The following is a 22,314-nucleotide window of genomic DNA, read 5'->3' on the forward strand; positions in this document are numbered from 1 at the left end:
ACTTTAGACTTTGGTCACTACAACGTACATTACATTGCAGGTTCAGTGTTTATGAGCCTATTTCAGCGGCATTGCATCCTCATATACCCATTCACTTCATTTCCGTAGTTTTATAAATGTTGTCAAAAATGTGCTATGGTATATGGGGCTAACTTTATAGGGCGATAAAAGTATTTTTCCTATATCTTCGGTTTTCTTCTTTTTAAGAAGACATTTTTTTTTTTATTGGACGATAAACCGGGGGATATTTACTGATACACAGCTATCGAAGTACGAGTACGTCACTGAGCTTGTCCCTCGACGTGGATGGCTTTGTTCGCAAAACAAATCGAGTTAAGTGAGACGCGGAGCGTGCTTTTCTCAGAATGCTCAGTAGGCGGGGATCAGTAGCCGTGCTATCTCTTTCACCTGACGGCAGAGGCACAACCCGTCTCTTGCTCCCTGGTTTGACCGAGGCTCTCGAGTCATCCAGATTTAGAGTTCTCGTGCCTTCCTTAAATAGCTTAATGCAAAGCTGTAATGGTTCTTTTAAGAAATTTTTGGTCTATTACCTAGACGACTGTTTATAATGAAGATGAAGATGCAACGCCAGAAAGCTACAGCGTAATGCAGTAAGACGCGCAGAAAATTGAGGACTGGTGCAGAGACTTGCAGTTGACCCCCAGAGAAAATAAATGTAGCGTATTGCACATAAACACACTGTTGGTGATAAATCATTTGAAACATTTAATCGCAAAATTTGTAGGGATACCGTCCAGAGCGATGTAAAGTGTAATGGCCATATAAAACTACTTGCAGGTAAAGATTATGAGAGGCTGAGATTCACTGGAAAAATGCAAAGGAAATGGAATTCATCGATGAAAGAAGCGGCTTAAGAAACCCTCGATCGGCCGGTTCTAGAGTACTTCTCTTCAGACTGGGGCCTTTGCCAGGTAAGATTGAAAGAAGGGATGGCGAACATACAAAGAACAGCAGCGCCTTTCGTCACAGGTTCGTTCAGTATCTGCGAGAGCGTTACGTAGGTGCTGAACAAACAGATTAGCACATACAAGCGAAGCGTTATGAAGCGCGGAGAATTCTAATGTTAAAATGCATAGAACATTTGTTTCGAGAAGAGTGGGGCGACTCCTTCCCACATACCCTCGCACGTATCACGAAATGGCCTCCACAGGAACATCAGAAGGATGCCGTCGGCCGCTGTTCTTCCCACGCACCACTTGTTAATGGAACAGGAACTCAAGTGTACCAGAAGTCTCCTCCGCCACACACCGTAAGGTGACTTGCAGAGTGTAGATATAGATGAGGTCAGATCCTGTCCTGCGTCTCCTTAAGACTTTGTCGACGAGACATTAAACCCTAATCTTCCTTCAAACCTGGTTTCTGCCTTGCTTCAGATCGGACGTACCACCAGTGCTTAGGCCAATAAAGAAACAACAGTTATCTTTATTCTGTGGTACAAGCTGTTCATCCTGTGGTGCCATTGAGCAACTACCCTACGATTCTCCCTCAGAGTTTTGTGTATTGTCGTGCTATTAGTTTGTCCCTTCCTTCTTGCTCCAGCGGCTGCTAATCCTTGTAGTCTAACACTACTGTAGTTTAGTAGAATTAATACGTAGAAAAAAAGGTACAGCAGGTTCGTTTGAGCGCTAGTGTTTTACTAGGCATTGTCATATTTGAGGTGCCTTCATCCGGTCTTTAGACTGATTTACGCTGTTAGTTGCGACGGGTGAGGGGGGGGGGGGGGGGGGACAATACCTACAGTAACGTGGATTCCGAACCACGGTAACATTTCTCACACAGGAAATTCATTACTAGAGGCGAAAGGTGCGAGAAGTGGCAGAAAGCCATTCTAAGACTGAATGGCGCTGGAACACCGGACATTTGAATCTGGAGTCTGACACCTCTCGGACAAAGGGAATAGTCTACTAAAATCTGTTATCTGACAGCGAAGAGACATCATTAAGGAAGTATTTGTCATCACATAGCTGTGCGTGGTCGGGACTTTGATGGTGTAGCAGTAAAGCTTGTGCCTGGAATCAGGGAGGTCGCGGGATGGGGCTACGGAAATTTTCAGTCTGCCTGTAATCTAGGCTTCACCTCCCAACGACGTGAGAAGTCGCCAGAAATGACACGTAGTTTGGATTCCTCGTTAATTATAGGTTTACTTTCCTCATTTGGGTATCTTGCACCGATTAGGCCCATGGAAATCGCCGAAGTGACGTCCAGTTGAAAGACTTGCACTAGCCACAGAGACGCTTGAAAGTATTATACTTCGGTGCGATTCTTTTTCGACACTGAATTGTATCCTTACGCTGAGATAATTTCCATGATAATCAAACCATTCAGTGGCAGCGGACTAGCACTTTTCTACAGACGTGCACGAGGTCTGACACAAAGGAAACGACACGTATTTGAACATGTTTGGTACTACACTATCAGTGGAAGTTGCAGGCAAAGCAAGATCCATTTCATCCCATACAAGTCCCCACTCGTTGACTCCTTGCGCCTAACATTTCGGCATTTCGTATTCCGTGTAGTGTGCAACGTTTTTACCGTCTGGTGAGAGGACGAACACGCGATTGAATTTATCGCTCAAATTGAAACATGCCACTGCGTAAGGGTGCGTGTTGTTAATGTTCGAAAACCAGTCACGCGCTAATACACAACGACGTGGTGTCGTAGTAATGCGAAAAATCTCATTTGTTTTGTGTGTACTATTACTGGACATGTAACTGTACACTTACTACGATTATTAAACTGTTGTTGCTCTCTCTCTCTCTCTCTCTCTCTCTCTCTCTCTCTCTTTCTCTCTCTCTCACTTTCTCTCTCTCTCACTCACACACACACACACACACACACACACACACGGTACAAGGTAGGCAAGATGCGCTGTAGCAGCACATTTTTTTCTTAGTTCTCTGTATGCCGTTTGTGCTGGGCTAAGCAACGGCCCTCCACGGCTTCCGTTCACCAGCAACGCTACTCACATATACTCTGTGGGAGAACAGAAGTAGCGTGTCAACCTTAACATACCGTTTCTCTTCACACTGCAGTCTTAGAAGTGCGCATTTCATTGGCGAGTTGACGGACGAATCTTCTCCTACTTATCCAACGCCTAGAATTAAATTGTTCCAACTGTTCTGCCTGTAGCTTAAATGACCCTGTTTGTCGTTAAGTTCCTGTCCGGAGTGATCGTGCTCTTCTTATGAGGATGATGCATATTGCGAAACTTTTCTCCACACATTCGTTCGACTTTCCACATGCTATACATTCACTGAAAATTGCTGTAAAGAGCAATGCTCCCTCTTTGACAACCAGTCGTGAACTGGAGAAACTGGTAAAGTCCACCCTGAACACATCACAGGCGACTGTATATTGTTCTTCAGGGTGGCGCTACTAATGTCGAAGTGTCAGACAGCTGTTTGTTATGCAACGTATTCAGTTTACAAACAAACATCTCATCCGAAAACTGGTATGACTGAACGTTGCCTTTGAGTAGGACGGAGCTGGCGTTTGTTGACATAAAAATCGCACCACCGCTGTTAGAGCGGGGATACTTCGATTCAGAACATCACAGATACTGGACAAATATAAGCCTACATACCACATGGTTGTAAATTTGAAGAATACTTGTATTAAATACGTACTGAAACGTACTGAGCACTCTGAGCAGTCTTAAATACTGTAGTAAATCAGAAGTCTTTCAGTTGCAGTTTCATGAGCTTTGTCACATTCTGTTGACTTATCGCTAAACTGGATGAGAGAACGTTGGTGCTGCGTTCTTTGTTAGTCAATACTTCCTCGTCCAACCTGTGTTACAAACTTCGTCCTCCCTAAAATTATAAATGTTTACCGTATGCACACAATTTCGCCTAATCTCTTGACAGTTCCTTCTGCTTCTACAGCAACTTTGCGTCAGACCATTCAAGTTTTCAACGAAAGAAAGATTGTAGATACTTCTTGCTGATCGCTATTGTTTTGTTTTTCAAAAATCATCTTACTGAGGTTGGCAGCTGCTGGTGACGTTTTATCTATATTTATGAATTAAATTTGGCTTTTAAAACTCAGCCTTATGAAAGACTCAAGGTTTCTCTCATTTTAATATTGACACCCATGTCATCTTGAGTGGTTCTCATTTTGCTTCTGTAAAGTATTATACAAAACTCATGGCTGATTCCCGTTTTTAGGCCTAGACGCATAAAAGCAGACAAACTTATACAATCTTTTCTTTGAACGTAACTTTTTTCCAAGCGAGCAATCATCAGAAATTAAGAGTGCGCTAAAAGTATTACCGACAACCAATGAAGACGCCAACGTAACGGGTAGAAGTCACATGACGTCTGTAATATCGCGCAGTTGATTGCATGGTAAATACGTTGTTTTCTCAACAGCAGAGATTTTTCATTGTTCGACAGTATTTGTTGTTGGTATGCACGTGTTGTAGAAGCATTTCATGGGGAATAACCAAATACCGCAGTGTCGAACAGTTAAAGAGTAACAACATAAAGTGCTCGTTCCCTTGAATGTTGATCAGTTGCGGACACGGGCAGAACCAAGAGACCGGCCATTTTGACAAAAGCTAAACAAGCTGAGGCGAGGAATTGCGATTCTGCGTTCGCCTTCAAAAAGCTTGTGCAGACTATCTGTCCAATCTCAGATTTCTTAAAATTAGTGCTCAGCAAGCGATGCAGAATTTAAAATTTCGTAGTGTGCAGGAATTGAAGGTACTGGACAAAGAAAAGCGTCTAGCATACTGTACAGTGTACTTGGTTTTGGTCATTTGTTGACGTCTGTGGAATAGCGGTACTGGATCGTGTTTTCTTCACTGATAAGACGTGGTTTCACGTTAATGGATACGTGAATACGCGAAACACAATAATTTGAGCAAACGAAATCCAAATGTCTTTCTTGAAAACACGTTGCACTGTCAGAAAATTGGTAACGTATGTGACGCGTCGTCGTGTAGTGAGCCCCATTTTCGTTGAAATTACAAGGAAATGTCGTGTACCAAGACATGATTACACAGTTTATTTTGCTTCTTGGGGCTGATGGGCGCGACTTATCGATCACCCTTTAGTCTTCAGGCCTAAAATAGACATAAGTTTTGTCAGTATTTTACAAGAATAAAACAAGGCCCACTGAAGATGATACTTAGGTGTCGAGAAATGTTAGGGTGAGAATAAAAACAAGGTGAAGTATTAGGTTTTACCCAAGTCGAAATTACAGAAACGAAATTTCTTTTAAATCTTGTCCAAGACGTAAAAACCTTAGCTCGTATATATGCCTTAACAATTGAAACGGTTGGTCACGTCTTAAGTTATTTAGATATCAATATTTTCAAACACGACAATTTATTTTCTTTATGGGAATTAAAATGCTTCAAATGGCTCTGAGCACTATGGGACTTAACATCTGAGGTCATCAGTCCCCTATAACTTAGAACTACTTAAACCTAACTATCCTAAGGACATCACACACATCCATGCCCGAGGCAGGATTCGAACCTGCGTCCGTAGCAGTCGCGCGGTTCCGGACTGAAGCGCGTAGAACCGCTCGGCCACCGCGGCCGGCCTGGGAATTAGAGAAGATAGATTTCCTGTTACGAACTCCGTATTGTAGAGCAGTGTCTCTAAGAACAGTGCATGTATCTAGGGAACTGGGATACATCGTTGGCGCAAACACTTAGCGTTAATTGAATTGTGCTGTTCATCTAGTATTCTTTCTGTAGCTAAATAGTCATGCCTTTTGTTTCTATACTGGCATTCTATGCTCACTCCAGTAGTGATTTCCTTAGAGGTGCTTGTACCCTTTTTATTTACTCCCTGAACATACTCGTAGTAGACATACTTCAAACAACAGTTGAGCTACTCAGATGAACTATACCGTCCACTAGGGAGACGTGATTCGCCCAGCTCCTTAGGCCCTCGACTGCTCCAGAGTTAAGTTCCAGTGTCTGCCCTCAGTAAACAATTTCAAACAGGTAACTGCACCTGAAATACTTATTTCCGGCCATTGGTTGCTCATCTCAGAGTACTTGGTTTACGGTCATCTACCGTCTATGTAATGTTTTTAGCTTCCCTGTATTTCGGTTAGAAAAACAAATACACTGCCTGACAAAATAACTGAAGCTCTCAGAAGATTTGATCGGATGTCAAAGTTAACTTCGTGCACGTACGAAGAAAGGTGCCTCCTTGTGGGTCTCCATTTGGTCGGCCTGTCGAAACGTCCGATATCCAGATATGTGGGGCATTTGGATGTGACACTGGTCTGATGTTAGACTGCATGGGAACGCGAGGGCAGGGAAACTGGTCGTCAAGTTTCTGTTTCTGATCGACCACCCCCAAGGAACGATAGTCGTATTGTGCACCAAGCACATCTGATAACAGATAATTGACTCGCTACAACATATTGTGTCATCCCGCACTAAAGGTCAGAGACTAGCAACAGCCGGACTATTGAATTACCGTCCTATGCGTAGGCTGACGTTCAGAGCACTACATAAACGGCTGCGTTTGGAGTATTGCCGTGATCGGGAAGCATGGGCTGCTGATGAATGGAGTCGCATTCTCTTTGACAATACCATTGTCTCAATTTTAAGCAAGGTAATGCTCATCCACACACGGCACGTATCTCCATGAACTGTTTGCGTGATGTTGAGGTATTGCCAAGTCACCCGATCCCTCCCCAATAGAAGGCTTGTGGAACCATATCGGACGGCACTTCTGTCCCAGTTCCTGTCCCCATAATATTAAGGACTAGTGACAATAGTTGTGAGCTGCAAAGTCGCCTCATACTGGAAAGTCATTTATAAATGTGGTTCGAAATAACACATACATCTCAACCCCTGAAGTTTCATTTCGTTTCCTCTTCTTTTCCTGCGTGATTAACTGTTTTCTTAGGCAGTGTAATTTCTAGTTTGAGGCGGTCGGTATGTTACCCACGTAGCACAGGCAGTCAACAGCTAAGCTTAGATTATAATGACGCGTGGAAGGCGGTGAAGAAATAGCTTCTCTTTGGAGACAAGAGAACGTGCGTAGAACGTAACACCATGCAGAGGAGATACGAAGAGCTCTATTGAAAGATATTGCAAAGCTCTGACGGCAGCAGTAAGCCATGTGAACGAACACTGCAGGAAGCCGGCAATACAGAGTGTATACAGCTGCGACGTCTACTTTCTCCGGCGTGCTCGAGGTCAACCGTAGCACACATTGGGAGCTTGCCAATTCCAGCAGACCAGTCGGCACTCCAGTGGACGACAGATATGGCGTTCTGCGTCGAGGTTGCGTCTGTTTATTGTGCAATTCCACATAGGCACGTATATTCAACGTTATCGTACTCGTACAAAGCCCATTACGCATCCTGTACAAATCTATTCATAAACAGTTATTAATGGGTACGCATTGGTTCTAAATAGCTTCAGACGAAGACTAATGTTTTCTCGAATATCTGTCCCTCTTACGCAGTGCAAGATATGGACTGCTGAAGTGTTCCACCACAACACAAACTCCACAGCATTAATGTTTTCTCGTCAACGAGTGTACTTCCTCGGCACAAAAGCAACAAGATTGCTCGCAATATTTACACGAACTGTTTGCCGTTATGCAACATTGCGACTTTTGTCTATTTCTGCTCGTTTGAGCATTTATTGACACGTGGTTGTCAAGAGGAATGGATTCTTGCCGTAATTGTCAGCGTTTGAAAGCGGCTGATAGGCTGCTCGCTTTAAACTCCTTGTCGTCCTTCCATTTCATTAACGTCATCTACTTTACAAACACGACTGCACTTTCCGCTTTATAAAAGGAATTCGAATTCACTTCACACTGAACATAATTCTTACGGGGATGCGCCTCGCCGGACGAGGTGGCCGAGCTGTTCTAGGCGCTACAGTCTGGAACCGCGCGACCGCTACGGTCGCAGGTTCGAATCCTGCATCGGGCATGGATGTGTGTGATGTCCTTAGGTTATTTAGGTTTAAGTAGTTCTAAGTATTAGGGGACTGATGACCTCGGCAGTTAAGTCCCATAGTGCTCAGAGCCATTTGAAACATTTTGAGGAGGCTCTTCAGTGTTCCTGACGTAAAGAGAATTCAGTGGTGTGTGGATGCAAGGAATTTCTGGAGGACCCCTTCCCTCTTTTTCAACGGTGGCGCTCTCTTGAACATTGAAAATTAGCGGCAATTCAATAGTAACTGGCATGACCTTGACTGGAATGAGTTCATTGATAGAACATTGCGCTTAATTGCAACGCATTCTAAAGAAATATTCCTTAAGACAATGAGGTTGAAGAATTCACTGCTTTAAAAATCCACCCGCGATATTACGTCAGCTCCACCAAGGTATCTTATGGAGTAAAGTGATTAGAGGAACCATCTTGAAGTAAGTGAAGCTTCGGCACTTTGTTAGACCGCGGGTGTTTTCGAACTGTGCTGTGCAGGTGAGCTACGCCCTTAAGTATACAAGTGACGCTTCGTTTGTGGAATCAAAACATTCTGGGCGTGAATTATTCAGAATTTTCAGTTGTAATAGATACACACAGAAGAGAGGCTTGTGGTTGCATTATGGGAAAGAGGGGGGCAACAGTTAAGTCTGTCACTCATAAACATAAACAAACTTTGAACGTTAAATTGATTCAGCGTACGATACAAAATAAGGCAATGTTTCGAGAGTCACGCTCTCATAATCATGAGAGAATAAGGTATTCTGGTGAATGAGCGGGTAGTGTGATGCGATAGACGAAGGCTCTTTATGCAAATTATTTTATGACTGATAATTCGCTTGCTCACGTACCTGCGATTTATGATTTAAACATGGACAGCAAGAAGACTAGAGCTTGATTCTCGAAACGCATATCACTGTGTTAACACGGCTTTACTGGGTGGTTTGTATTAAATACACTACTGACCATTAAAATTGCTACACCAAGAAGAAATGCAGATGATAAACGGGTATTCATTGGACAAATATATTATACAAGAACTGACATGTGATTACACTTTCACCCAATTTGGGTGCATGGATCCTGAGAAATCAGTACCCAGAACAACCACCTCTGGCCGTAATAACTGCCTTGATACGCCTGGTCATTGAGTCAAACAGAGCTTGGATGGCGTGTACAGGTACAGCTGCCCATGCAGCTTCAACACGATACCACAGTTCACCAAGAGTAGTGACTGGCGTATTGTGACGAGCCAGTTGCTCGGCCACCATTGACAGACGTTTTCAGTTGGTGAGAGATCTGGAGAATGTGCTGGCCAGGGCAGCAGTCGAACATGTTCTGTATCCAAAAACATGCCGTCGTGCATTATCCTGCTGAAATGTAGGGTTTCACAGAGATCGAATGAAGGGTAGAGCTACGGGTCGTAGCACATCTGAAATGTACCGTCCACTGTTCAGAGTGCCGTCAATGCGAACAAGAGGTGACCGAGACGTGTAACCAATGGCACCCCATACCATCACGCCGGGTGATAAGCCAGTATGGCGATGACGAATACACGCTTCCAATGTGCGTTCACCGCGATGTCGCCAAACACGGATGCGACCATCATGATGCTGTAAACAGAAGCTGGATTCATCCGAACAAATGACGTTTTGCCATTCGTGCACCCAGGCTCGTCGTTGAGCACACCATCACAGGTGCTCCTCTCTGTGATGCAGCGTCAAGGGTAACTGCAGCCATTGTCTCCGAGCTGATAGTCCATGCTGCTGCAAACGACGTCGAACTGTTCGTGCAGATGGTTGTTCTCTTGCAAACGTCCCCATCTGTTGACTCAGGGATCGGGACGTGGCTGCACGATCCGTTACAGCCATGCGGATAAGATGCCTGTCATCTCGACTGCTAGTGATATGAGACCGTTGGGATCCAGCACGGCGTTCCGTATTACCCTCCTGAACCCACCGCTTCCATATTATGCTAACAGTCATTGGATCTCGACCAACGCGAGCAGCAATGTCGCGATACGATAAACCGCAATCGCGATAGACTACAATCCGACCTTTATCAAAGTCGGAAACGTGTTGGTACGCATTTCTCCTCCTTACGCGAGGCACAACAACGTTTCACCAGGCAACGCCAGTCAACTGCTGTTTGTGTATGAGAAATCGGTTGGAAACTTTCCTCGTGTCAGCACGTTGTAGGTGTCGCCACTGGCGCCAGCCATGTGTGAATGGTCTGAAAAGCAAATCATTTGCATATCACAGCATCTTCTTCCTGTCGGTAAAATTTCGCGTCTGTAGCACGTCATCGTTGTGGTGTAGCAGTATTAATGGCCAGTAGTGTAAATAAAACGGTTGACTTACACTCAAGAGCCACAAGACTGGTACACCTGCCTAATATTGTGTAGGGCCCCAGCGAGCACGCAGAAGTGCCCCAACACGACGTGGCATGGACTCGACTAATGTCTGAAGTAGTGCTGGAAGGAACGGACGCCACGAATCCTGCAGGGCTGTCCATAAATCCGTAAGAGTACGATAGCGTGGAGATCGCTTCTGAACAGCACGTTGCAAAGCATCCCAGATATGCTCAATAATGTTCGTGTGTGGGGAGTTTGGTGGCCAGTGGAAGGGTTTAAACTCAGTTTTCCTGGAGTCACTCTGTAACAATTTTGAACTTGTGGGGTGTCTCATTGTACTGCTGGAATTGCCCAAGTCCGTCGGAATGCACAATGGACATGTACGGATGCAGGTGATCAGACAGGATGCTTATCAGAGTCGCATCTAGACGTATCAGGGGGTCCCATATCACTTCAATTCCACACGCCCCATACAATTACAGAGCCTCCACCAGCTTGAACAGTCCCCAGCTGACATGAAGGCTCCATGGATTCATGAGATTGTCTTCATAACCGTACACGCCTATCCACTCGATACAATTTGAAAGGAGGCTCATCCAACCAGGCAACATGTTTTCAGTCATCAACAGTCCAATGTCGGTGTTGATGGGCCCAGGCGAGGCCTAAAGCTTTGTGTCGTGCAGTCATCCTGATATTCACTGTACACTCGTGAAATGGTCGTACGAGAAAATCCCCACTTCATCGCTACCTCGGAGATCTTGTATCCCATCTCTCGTGCGCCGACTATGACACCACGTTCTAACTCACTCAAATCTTGATAACCCGTCATTGTAGCAGCAGTAACCTATCTAACAACTGTGCCAAACGCTTTTTGTCTTATATAGGCGTTGCCGACCACAGCGCCTTATTGTGCCTGTTTACATATCTCTGTATTTGAATACGCATGCTTATAGCATTTTTTTCTGGTTCCTCAGTGAGTATGCATTGAACGAGTTAAACTTTTCATTCTTATTTAATTTTTTTTTCGCATTAATAACCAATTGTAGTTTTGTATTTGTATTTCAACTACATTATAGTTATTTTTTTTTGAGACACTTGATGATCACTAAACTGGAAAATCTATGCAGTAGTGGAAAATCCAAAGTAAAAGTAATTATTATCTACTAACGTTTGCCAGTGCGGCAGAAAGATGACATTCAAAAGATTCGTATTGGCTTTGGCCGCCATTGTAGACAATAAACACTAATGGAAAAAATAACAGCATCAAGGAGTTATGTGACATAAACCAAAGTTGGTAGACGTGCTTTTACATCTGAAAGATGATGTCCACTCCAGTTTCGCGAGGGTCGCATAAGAGTTGCATCCTCATAATGGCGCTACTAGTGCCAATCACGTTTGCTTTAAATACACACTGTAACGGTCGTGAGCGTTAGTTACCTTGGAGAGTGAACGTCGTGAGTTGCTGGTAGTCAAGAATGCCTTTAATGCGATAAAGACTCCACTATCAGCACATCACTGAGTTCGAACGAGGTCGTGTATTTTGACTATGAGACTCCGAATGTTCCTTCTGCGATACTGCAGAAAGACTTGGCAGGAATTTAGCTACTGTACGTAATTACTGGCAACGGCGGTCACGAGAATGTGAGGTCGCAAGAAGACTGGGCTCCGGACAGCCACGTGGCACTGCCGAGAGGGAAGACCATCGTGTTAGGCGTATAGCTGTGGCTGTAGCAGCAATCTGAGCAGCGGTTGGCACCACAGTGAGGCAATGAACTGTTATATATCGATTATTTGAAGGACAGCTCCGAACCAGGCGCCCTGTAGCGTGCATTCCACTAACCCCAAACCATTGCCATTTCCGACTTCAGTGGTGTCAATCGAGAGCTCATTCGAGTTCAGGGTGGAAGCCTGTTACCATTTCCGATGAAAACCAGTTCTCCCTCGGTGCCAGTGATGGCCGTGTTAGGGGGCCAGTAGAAGGCCTGCAAGCAGCCTGTCTGTGTGCTAGACACACTGGACCAACACCTGGAGTTATGGTCTGGGATGCAGTTTCGTGTGAGCGGGAGCACTCTCTTGGTTGTACCACGTACCATGGTGGCAAATTTGTACGTCAGTCTAGTGATTAGACCTGTTACGCTGCCATTCATGAACAGCATTCCAGGGAGTGTTTTTCAGCAGTAAAGCGCTCGCCCACATACCGTGTTCTAATGCAACATGCTCTACAAAGTCTCAGCATGTTGCCTTAGTCTACTCGATCATCAGATCTTTCCCCAATTGAGCACACATGGGACATTATCCGCCGACAGTTCCAGTGTCATCCACAAACAGCGTTATCGGTAGGCCGACCGTCGTGGCCGAGCGGTTCTAGGCGCTTCAGTCTGGAACCGCGGGACCGCTACGGTCGCAGGTTCGAATCCTGCATCGGGCATGGATGTGTGTGATGTCCTTGGGTTAGTTAGGTTTAAGTAGTTCTAAGGTCTAGGGGACTGATGGCCTCAGATGTGAAGTCCCATAGTGCTCAGAGCCATTTGAACCATTATCGGTACCTGTATTGACCGACCAAGTGCATAAGGCATGGAACTCCATCCCACAAACATATCTGGCAACTGTACAACACAATGCATGCACGTTTGCATTCTTGCAAACAACATTCTGGGGGTTACACTGGTTATTAATGTACCAGCATTTCACATTTGCAATGACTTATCTCGTGCTTCATTACACTGTGTTCTTGCAATGTATTCCCGAATTTTCATTACTCTACTTTATATATTGGTGCTGCAATTTTTTTCATCAATGTATTTCTACTATATCAATTTACCATCCACATCACAGCTGTAACTTCTAAAATTTTCCCGTTTGGTCTTTCATTCCTTATCAGTATTGTATCGATAAGCAACCCGAACTTCTTGTCTGTTTCATTTAAAGAGGAGAACCTTCCGTTCCTTTGAACATTTCTTGTCGTAGTCGTCGTCGTCTGCCGCCGCCTCAATCTCGCTTTCCTTTTCCATTCGGCCTTCCTAATCATTTTCGCCCGTCACAGAACTGCACTCATATGGAAATAGTGACGGCACTGATCTCTCTTATCGGCGATAGCTTATATACTAGGTTGTTACAGTCTAGTGTGTCCTGATGTTTCCTTCAGAGCGTGGTGGCAACACATTGGACTCTTAATCGAGAGGATGGTGGTTCGAATCCCTGTCCGCCTACCCAAATCTAGGTTTTCAGTAACCGCTTAGCTGAATGCTGACGATTGCTTTTAAAGGGCGCGGCCGATTTCTTTTCCAAATCCGAGCTTGAGATCCATCTCTAATGATCCTGACGTCGACTGGACGTCGAACCATAGTCATCCTTTCACACCTCTTCTCGACTGTTCTGTCCCAAATTAGACATGTGGCATTGGTGCAAAATGCGGTAGACACGTGGTTTTCTGAGGACTTTCTTGTTTTTAACATTATATTTAGGCCTTTTAACTTTGTTGGTAGGAGTCATATGCTCTAGATACCCTGCTGCCGATAGGAACCTACCGATTTTTCCGAACACTGAGCCAACATAGAGTAAACTTTTTTCCCTGTTATGTCTTCATCTCTCTAAGTTTCGAAAGATACTGTGCGCACTCTGAAATTTACTCTCCACATAACATGGGCCGTATTAGTTTAGTATTTCTCTTCGTATGAACAATCCAATATTTATGCGATACTATAAAAGTTTGTATCAGTACTTCAATGGTCTGAACAAATAGTTTGGGAAAATGACAGTAACGTCTGTGGCAGTAGCTACAATTTCATTGCGTAGACTGAGCATTATAACGTCAGTATTTATAGAAGGAATCTTTTTTGTCTGCCCGCCTCATTGGGACTACTGGTAGTTCTTAATTAAATTAGTTCCCTTCGTGGTGTGAGAATGTAAGTTGGACACGAGTTCTCGCTTTAATTCAGGTCAGATAGACTGCGCTAACAGAATTGGAGAACTTCCGCCAAGTTCGCAATTAAATGTGTACTTCGCATTTATTTCAACGGCGTAGGCCACGTCACCGAAAAGTTGGTCGTAGCCTTTAAATCGGTGGCTGTAACTCATTAAGTTTAACACTATCTTAAGGTAGCTGTGTGTTTTTCGTACAATTATCCTGTGCTTCACGAAGTACTTGTATATATCTAGTAAATTTCTGTATATTCTGGATTCACACTGAATTTACGTACACTTGTCGTAAAAGATTAGTGCTACATTAGTCACCAGTTACGCATGTTATTTAAAAAAAAAACTACAAAAGATATTTTGACATGTCATATACTTCGAAACAGGTTATGAACCTAAAACTTTCTGGAAGACATTTCTGGAAAGTAATAATCTGATGCATCTTCTCGAATAACCCGATTTACGAGAACGGAAGTGTTCTGATTATTCGTTGTACAGACAATAAGTGGAAAATTTGGAGGAAGGAGCATCTGCAAATGAAAATTATTGACCTAACTCCCGCCGAAGAGGCTACTGTGCAAGACGTCTGTAGACCGACATTGTATTTGTAAGCTCTTAAAAATTTTGTAGATTTCAGTAGTTACTAAAAACCCGATTGGGATTCGTTCATGATTTTCAATGACCAACTTGTCCGCCCCCGGTAGCTGAGTGGACAGCGCGACAGAACGTCAGTCCTAAGGGCCCGGGTTCGATTCCCGACTGGGAATTCGGGAAAGAACTATGTCCGAATTCTAAAGGACTTACGTCGTTGCTTTCAAGAGGCATGGCGGTCACTCTCTTTGCTTTAACGTTCAGGTCTCTGCAACCTTTAATGAATCATAATGCATCCATATCGCTGTTAATGTTATGGTTTTAAATAACCTCTATATTTTTCTCTGTTTCAGATCGATTGGGAAGGAAACCAGTAATCCTAGTAGCAAGTTTCGTGTTCACGGCTGGTTCTGTGATCATGGGTATAGCGCCCGGCAAGGAACTGCTCCTCATTGGGAGAATTATTGTTGGGATTGGAATCGGTGAGTACAATTTAACTTTTGTTTGTATACGAGAGCTAGGTGAAAATTTTTCAGCATCGCAGTGAAAGATGCTTATTTATTGGCTGAGAGGGGAGATCTGTGAAATACCCGGTTGCGGCTGACATTGCATCGTCAGGAATCAATACACAGTGTCACTGTGTGAGTGTGTGTGTGTGTGTGTGTGTGTGTGTGTGTGTGTGTGTGTGTGTGTGTGTGTGTTTACTAAACTCTGCAAGGGTCGTACAATATGAAGATGCGTGTGTATGACGCCCCAATGTTGAAGCTAGAATGCAGACTAAGAGAGTGTGGACAAATATTTGTGTTGTCACTTAGAGCCAAGTGTGTAATGAATGAGTAGAGGAGTACGTTGCGACTTAACTGATTATTACTGAGAGATGATGATCGACACAAGACGCGCAGGTCTCAGTATTTTGCAAACTGCACATGAATTGGTTTGTGAGGTCTACAGCATCTAAGGTGAATCTTCAGTATCGCGGGGACAGTGGTTCGACATGTGTAAACTGCTGCTCAGGACGATCAAAAGCGTTTGCTAAAGGACCTTACCTCATCTCCGCAGAGCCATTTGAGGCGATCGACGGCACGAGTCGACTTTGTTGCAGAATCCCATTTCTGTCAGGAATGTACGGAGACAAATGCTCCGCGAAGGCTGCATCAGCCGACGACCGATGTCCCTTTGCTTACACCATGACATGTAGCTCAACGAACATCCTCACTGGACCATGGAACAGTGTCGGCGTGTAGAACCTTTCGATGAATCCAGTTGATGAGCGCATAAGAGTGTGGTGTATGCCTCCTGATGCCATGGATCTTATATACCAACAATGTTGTCTGCTGAGTGAGGGTGATCAGTTAAGGTATGGGCTGTGGTCATACAGTCTCTCTTCAGGGACCAAAGACAGGTCCGACTTATGTGGACATTTTCGCAGACAATCTGTATCCCTTTCTGGTATCAGAGTACTTTAATGGAATTGCTGTGTTTCTACAGGAGAATGCTTGCAACGAAATAACCGTGATGTCGCACATAGATTGATGAATACTCCAGTGAAATTACACCATGAAATCTTCTCCCCCTCCCCCTTCCACCGTTCCATGTCACCCGATCTTAACTCAATCATTAATGGGATGTCGTCAATACCCATTTATACCCGATGAACCAGTGTCAACTATACGAGAAGAGGTGTGTTTAGCACTGCAAGATGCGTGGATAAAATTTCTCCTGAACCATTCCAAAAACTCGTAGTGTCCCTTCCTCGGTGTTACTGCAGTTTTGAGGTCTCGCAGAGGAGCGACTCGCAATTAGTATCACATGTGTTACCTTTCCACGACTTTTGGCCACTTAGTTAGTAGTTATTAAGGGCCGGTTCCTAATTTAAAGGGACACTCGTCTGAAGATAACAGGATTTAAAGGTACAGTAGTTAACAAAGGTGGGTGATATTATCTCAAGGTCACCGATGACGGCTTCCGGTGTCAGGTTACACACTTGGACACTTGGGTGATTTATAGTCAAGGTCACTCCCCACACCTCTTGAATAAACAAGTGGAAACTCCACATTGAGACCATTTGCATCTAACGGGGAAGATCTGCGAAGTAGATCACAATGCATGCAACTTCAAATACCACCTGTCGTGCACATACCCGTTTTATTTCACTATTTGAACGGGTATGATGGTAACTTTCTCGTTGAACGTTTGGGTGATTTCGGTTTGAATAATGATCACGTCGGAGTCGTTCATGACACTACCAAAAAGTACATTTATTTTTCTTAGAGAATCAGCAAAAAATATCACACCGCTTCGTGGATTCATTAAGTTTCATGCACGCGTCTTTCCAGAAACTTGCTAAGACAATGCATCAGAGCTGCAGATCCTGATGATTCAAAGTTTCAGCTTGTGATGGAAAAGATAGTCTTCCCTTATGAATACTTAGACTCAATGGAAACAACGTTGCTCGACATAACAGTGTTGGATGGTAAACTCAGTCATTGCCATAATGCATGCGGAGTACATGCACGCGCTGAATGTTTGGCAGGAGTTTAGTATCACTGATTTATGGGATATCATAAATTATACGTAACACAGATGTACATCAGCTCGCAGAAATTTTCAAAAAATTGTAGAGTGTATGCCTGAACACATACTCCTTAGCTCCTACCTTCTATACACCGTGTCAGGGCTTTCGTGTGTCGCAGTATTAGGAACGCGTATCAGCATCGAATTGTTGGCTTATGTTGACATGCTGCTTTTTCTTTGAACGTGGTAATCGCGAGGAACTTCGCCGGTGCATGCACAGGTACATCAAGGTGAATAACGTGTGAACGAACGAGGAGGAGTAAAGACCATCTGACGCCTTCAGGTACATCCCCTAATTGGATATAAAAACCTCTATGGGCAAGTCATGCGACAAAGTCAACTGTTTGGATGGTTCGGATGGATCTCCAAAAGAAAAATCACGAGACTGAGCGAAAAGATCCATGATATGGCTGCTGATTTTGGTGAGGGATATGCGTGATGTAAACATTGCTTGCCGTTGTGTCTAAATCGCCTACTCCCATGAAATGGTTTCTTCCCGAAGCTGTTGACAATGCTACGGAGTAAGCAGCGATATATTTTCCACTACAGAGATCTCCAGCAATTTCTCAGTTTGGGGGTGGAACTTGTTTATAACAAGCCTGAAACTATCCCAGTGATGCATAGACATCGAATGAAGAGGCCTCCGCTATTGGACTATTTGTAAATGATGATAAAGAGTACGTGGAACTTGAATCTTATTGGTCCAGGGAAGAGGGCGACACTTTGTCGCCATTTAATGTGCTCCCAATGGTTCTGGAGTTTCCCACCAATTTTGTACCACGTGACCAATATCGATTTACGTCATGATCTGTTATATAACTAGGTTAGTTGCGTTAGGTGCGTGGGGAGGACTGGGATTTCCCTATATGACATTGATAAAGTCCCTGGGAGGGAGAGGAGTGGGGAGTGATCTTGAATAAAAGTTGCCCAAGTGCATCACCTGTCACCATAAGTGCTTATCAGTGACCCTGAGATAAGATCGATATCTGGACTCGTACCCGCTCGTAATAATTACTGCTCCTTCAAATCGCGTCCGCTTGCATCCAGTTGAGATGCGTGTCCCTTTAAATCTAGAACCTGTCATTAATAAGTCCTTTAGTGTATTTTCCACCCACAACTATAGTTTAATGTGGAAGTGCTAGAGTGCTAAATATACTAAACACCATGAATCTTTCACCAGTTCTCACTTCAAATACGAAAGCAGCCTTGTGGGTAGATTCCTTGTCCTGAATAAATGTGCTAGTTTTTACTTTTGCAATGCAGGCGCCGTCTTGCGTAATTTTTATCCATTTGGTCCAAAAGACTTGTGAAATATTTGCTAGTTTTTGTCGTTCTGAGGAAATGCAGATCTATTGTCTTCCACTTACTGCTGTTTCTTTTCTGGGATGAGGTGTAAGATCCACGTTTCTGTAATAAATCGAACCTCAGAATCAGTTGTCTCCTTTTTACAGCTGCCTAAGTACTGCGGATACGTCCCTTTCCTCATTTGTTTGTGGCCAGCGTCTAACAAATGCCGAATCTACCTCGTCAGTTCCAAACGTTTTTGAGACTGATCAATGAAAGATAAAAAGTAGAGTGAAATTAACATGGTTTTAATGCTTCAGGTGTCTCCCCTCACTGGAATAAAATGCACAGAACTTTCATAAAGCAATGTGAAACTGTCAGAAAAGTCCTTTTGGATATTATTCAACGTGAGCGTCATGGGCTTGAATGTCGGTTATGTAGTCAAATCGTTGATCGTTCTTGTGAATTTCTGCGCTTTGTCGTTTTGTGATATGTTCGTATTGATAACACGAAGTTCTTCACCCGTGTTCATTGTTTCTAGTAAAGAATTTTCCGCATTTTGCATTTCAATTAGTCGTGGCAGTTGTCTACACGTCGTTGTTTTGTTCGGCTGTCAAGGTGTACGGGACAAACCTTGCACACACTTCTCTCCTCTTAGAAACACTCTAGAGACAGTCATGACCATTTATTGGTCAATTGCAATTCGTTACAAAATGACGACGTTGGCACGCTACGCTCGCACGTCCACTACTTCACAATGCCTGCTTACAATTGACTGGTCGGATGCACATCTGTCGTTTACAGTTGTTAATTCAAGCTGCCACCGTGGTTACTGCGCTGACGTCACTTGTGCGCCAGGAATAAAACAAAACTCGGAACTCTTTGATCGGACGGTGTATCGTCTCTTAGTGTATACTGTGTCCTCTACACAAAGTATAGTGTCTGTGACTAATCAAAATGACTGTGAGTGGTGTCTCAGTGGCATGTCTTGAGGCTCGGTACAGAGAGGCAGTGTTACGAACTGCGAAATCCTCAGGAACATCTACATCTACATGGATACTCTGCAAATCGCACTTAAGTACCTGGCAGAGGTTTCATCGAACCACCTTCACAATTCTCTATTGTTCCAATCTCGTATAGCGCGCGGAAAGAACGAACACCTATATCTTTCCGTAAGAGCTCCGATTTCCCTTACTTTATCGCGGTGGTCGTTTCTCCCTATGTAGGTCGGCGTCAACAAAATATTTCCGCTTTCGAAAGAGGAAGTGGGTGATTGGAATTTCGTGAGAAGATTCCGTCGCAACGAAAAACGCTTTTCTGTTGATGATGTCCAGGCCAAATCCTGTACCATTTCAGTGACTCTCTCCCACATTTCGCGATAATACAAAACGTGCTGCCCTTCTTTGAACTTTCTCGATGTACTCCATCAGTCCTATCTGGTAAGCATCCCACACCGCGCAGCAGTATTCTAAAACAGGACAGACGGGGCCTGCCAATAAAACGCAGTCTTTGGTGAGCCTCCCCCCCCCCCCCCCCCCCCCCCCCCGCCACCCAACATTTGCTTTGTGATCTTTCCAATTTAACTTTTTTGTAATTGTAATTCCTAGGCATTTAGTCGAATTTACGGCCTATAGATTTGACTGATTTATCGTGTAACCGAAGTTTAACGAATTCCTTATAGCACTCATGTGGATGACCTCACACTTCTCGTTATTTAGGGTCAACTGCCAATTTTCGCACCATTCATATATCTTTTCTAAATCTTTCTCAATTTGTTTCGCTATTCTGATGACTTCAGTAGTCGATAAACGACAGCGTCATCTGCAAACAACCTACGACGGCTGCTCAGATTGCATCCCAAATCGTTTATATACATAAGGAACAGCAAAGGGCTTATAACACTACCTTGGGGAACGCCAGATATCACTTCTGTTTTACTCGATAGCTTTCCGTTAATTACTACGAACTGTGACCTCTCTGACAGGAAATCACAAATCCAGTCACATAACTAAGACGATATTCCATAAGCACGCAATTTCACTACTAGCCGCTTTGTGGTACAATGTCAAAAGCCTCCCGGAAATTCAGAAATACGGTGACTGTGTGTCAGTAGACAGTTTTCTTCGAGGTAATACGTAATGTTCGAACACAATATATGTTCCAAAATCCTGCTGCATATTGACGTTAATGATAGGGGCCTGTAATTAAGTGGATTACTCCTACTACCTTTCTTGAATATTGGTGTGACCTGTGCAACTTTCCAGTCTGTGCGTACGGATCTTTCGTCGAGCGAACGGTTGTATTTGATTGTTAAGTATGGAGCTAATGCATCGGCATATTCTGAAAGCAACCTAATTTGTATACAGTCTGCACCAGAAGACTTGCTTTTATTAAGTGATTTAAGTTGCTTCACTACTCCGAGGATATTTACGTCTACGTTACTCATGTTGGCAGCTGTTCTCGATTCGAATTCTGGAATATTTACTTCGTCTTTCTTTGTGAAGGCTTTTCGGAAGGCTGTGTTCAGTAACACTGCTTTGGTAGCACCGTCTTCGGTAGTATCTACTGCTATCGCGCAGACAAGGCATTGATTGCTTCTTACCGCTAACATACTTCACATACGACCAGAATCTCTTTGGATTTTCTGCCAGATTTCGAGACAAAGTTTCATTGTGGAAACTATGATAAGCATCTCGCATTGAAGTCCGCGCTAAGTTTTGAGCTTCTGTAAAAGATCGCCAAACTCGGGGATTTTGCGTCTGTTTAAATTTGGCATGTTTATTTCTTTGTTTCTGCAACAGTGTTGTGACCCGTTTTGTGTACCAGGGAGGATCAGATCCGTCGTTTGTTAATTTATCTGGTATAAATCTCTCAGTTGCTGGCGATAGTATTTCTTTGAATTCAAACCACATCTGGTCTAAACTTCCGTTATTAATTTGGAAGGAATGGAGATTGTCTCTCAGGAATTTTTATCTGCTTTTCTTGAATCTGTATATTTTTAGTTTATTTTTGGAGGATCTGGCGGTTACAGTATTCAATATCTCTACGACAACCCTGTGTTCACTAATCCCTGTATCCATTTTGATGTTCGTTATTAACTCAGGTTCATCTGTTGCTAAGAGGTCAACTGTGTTTTCACTTCTTTACTGAGCACGCAAACACAATTACACAGCCAGTTCGTGCCATATTCTGTCAAGTCGTCGTACAAAGCTAAACACACAGCCTGTCGAAAACGTGTCCAAAATAGTCTACAAAAACTGCCAAAGCAGTCTTAAATAAGTTCGCAGTGGCAGCGAACTGAGAACCGCGTTCGATGACACACGAACTCTGACAAGAAACCCCTTGAGTGCGAGGTTGGAAGTTCAATCTCTAGTAAGGCTCATTTGAAAGTGTTGTGTTAGAAACTGAGAGGAAAAATACTAGCTGCTAATGACTCACACCCAGAGGCTGAATTTGCCCAGTGATTCCGCGTTTATGAACTGCAATGTCACGCACGTTTCAGAATACGTAGTTTGCTCCAAAGGAATATGATTTTTGTACGCAGACCAGGAATCAAGCAAAAGGAAGTTATTTTGACCACCTATTGGCCAAAAGCCGGTCGAAGTGGCCGTGCGGTTCTGGGCGCTGCAGTCCGGAACCGCGAGACCGCTAGGGCATGGATG

General features: G+C 43.8%; 1 protein-coding gene across 2 annotated transcripts in view; it reads left to right on the forward strand.

Annotated features, from left to right (window-relative positions):
* The window catches only part of LOC124723009 (proton myo-inositol cotransporter-like), a 542,759-nt gene that overhangs the window by 361,278 nt on the left and 159,167 nt on the right, over positions 1-22,314 (forward strand). For both annotated transcript variants that reach the window (XR_007006479.1, XM_047248185.1), the window contains exon 3: positions 15,148-15,276. Coding sequence is in view for 1 of the 2 variants with exons in the window: in XM_047248185.1 (XP_047104141.1) it covers positions 15,148-15,276 (129 nt within the window). In the remaining variant the exon portion in view is untranslated. The remainder of the gene's footprint in view (positions 1-15,147; positions 15,277-22,314) is intronic.

Source organism: Schistocerca piceifrons, chromosome X (genome assembly GCF_021461385.2).
Source record: "Schistocerca piceifrons isolate TAMUIC-IGC-003096 chromosome X, iqSchPice1.1, whole genome shotgun sequence".
Classification (NCBI taxonomy): domain Eukaryota; kingdom Metazoa; phylum Arthropoda; class Insecta; order Orthoptera; family Acrididae; genus Schistocerca; species Schistocerca piceifrons.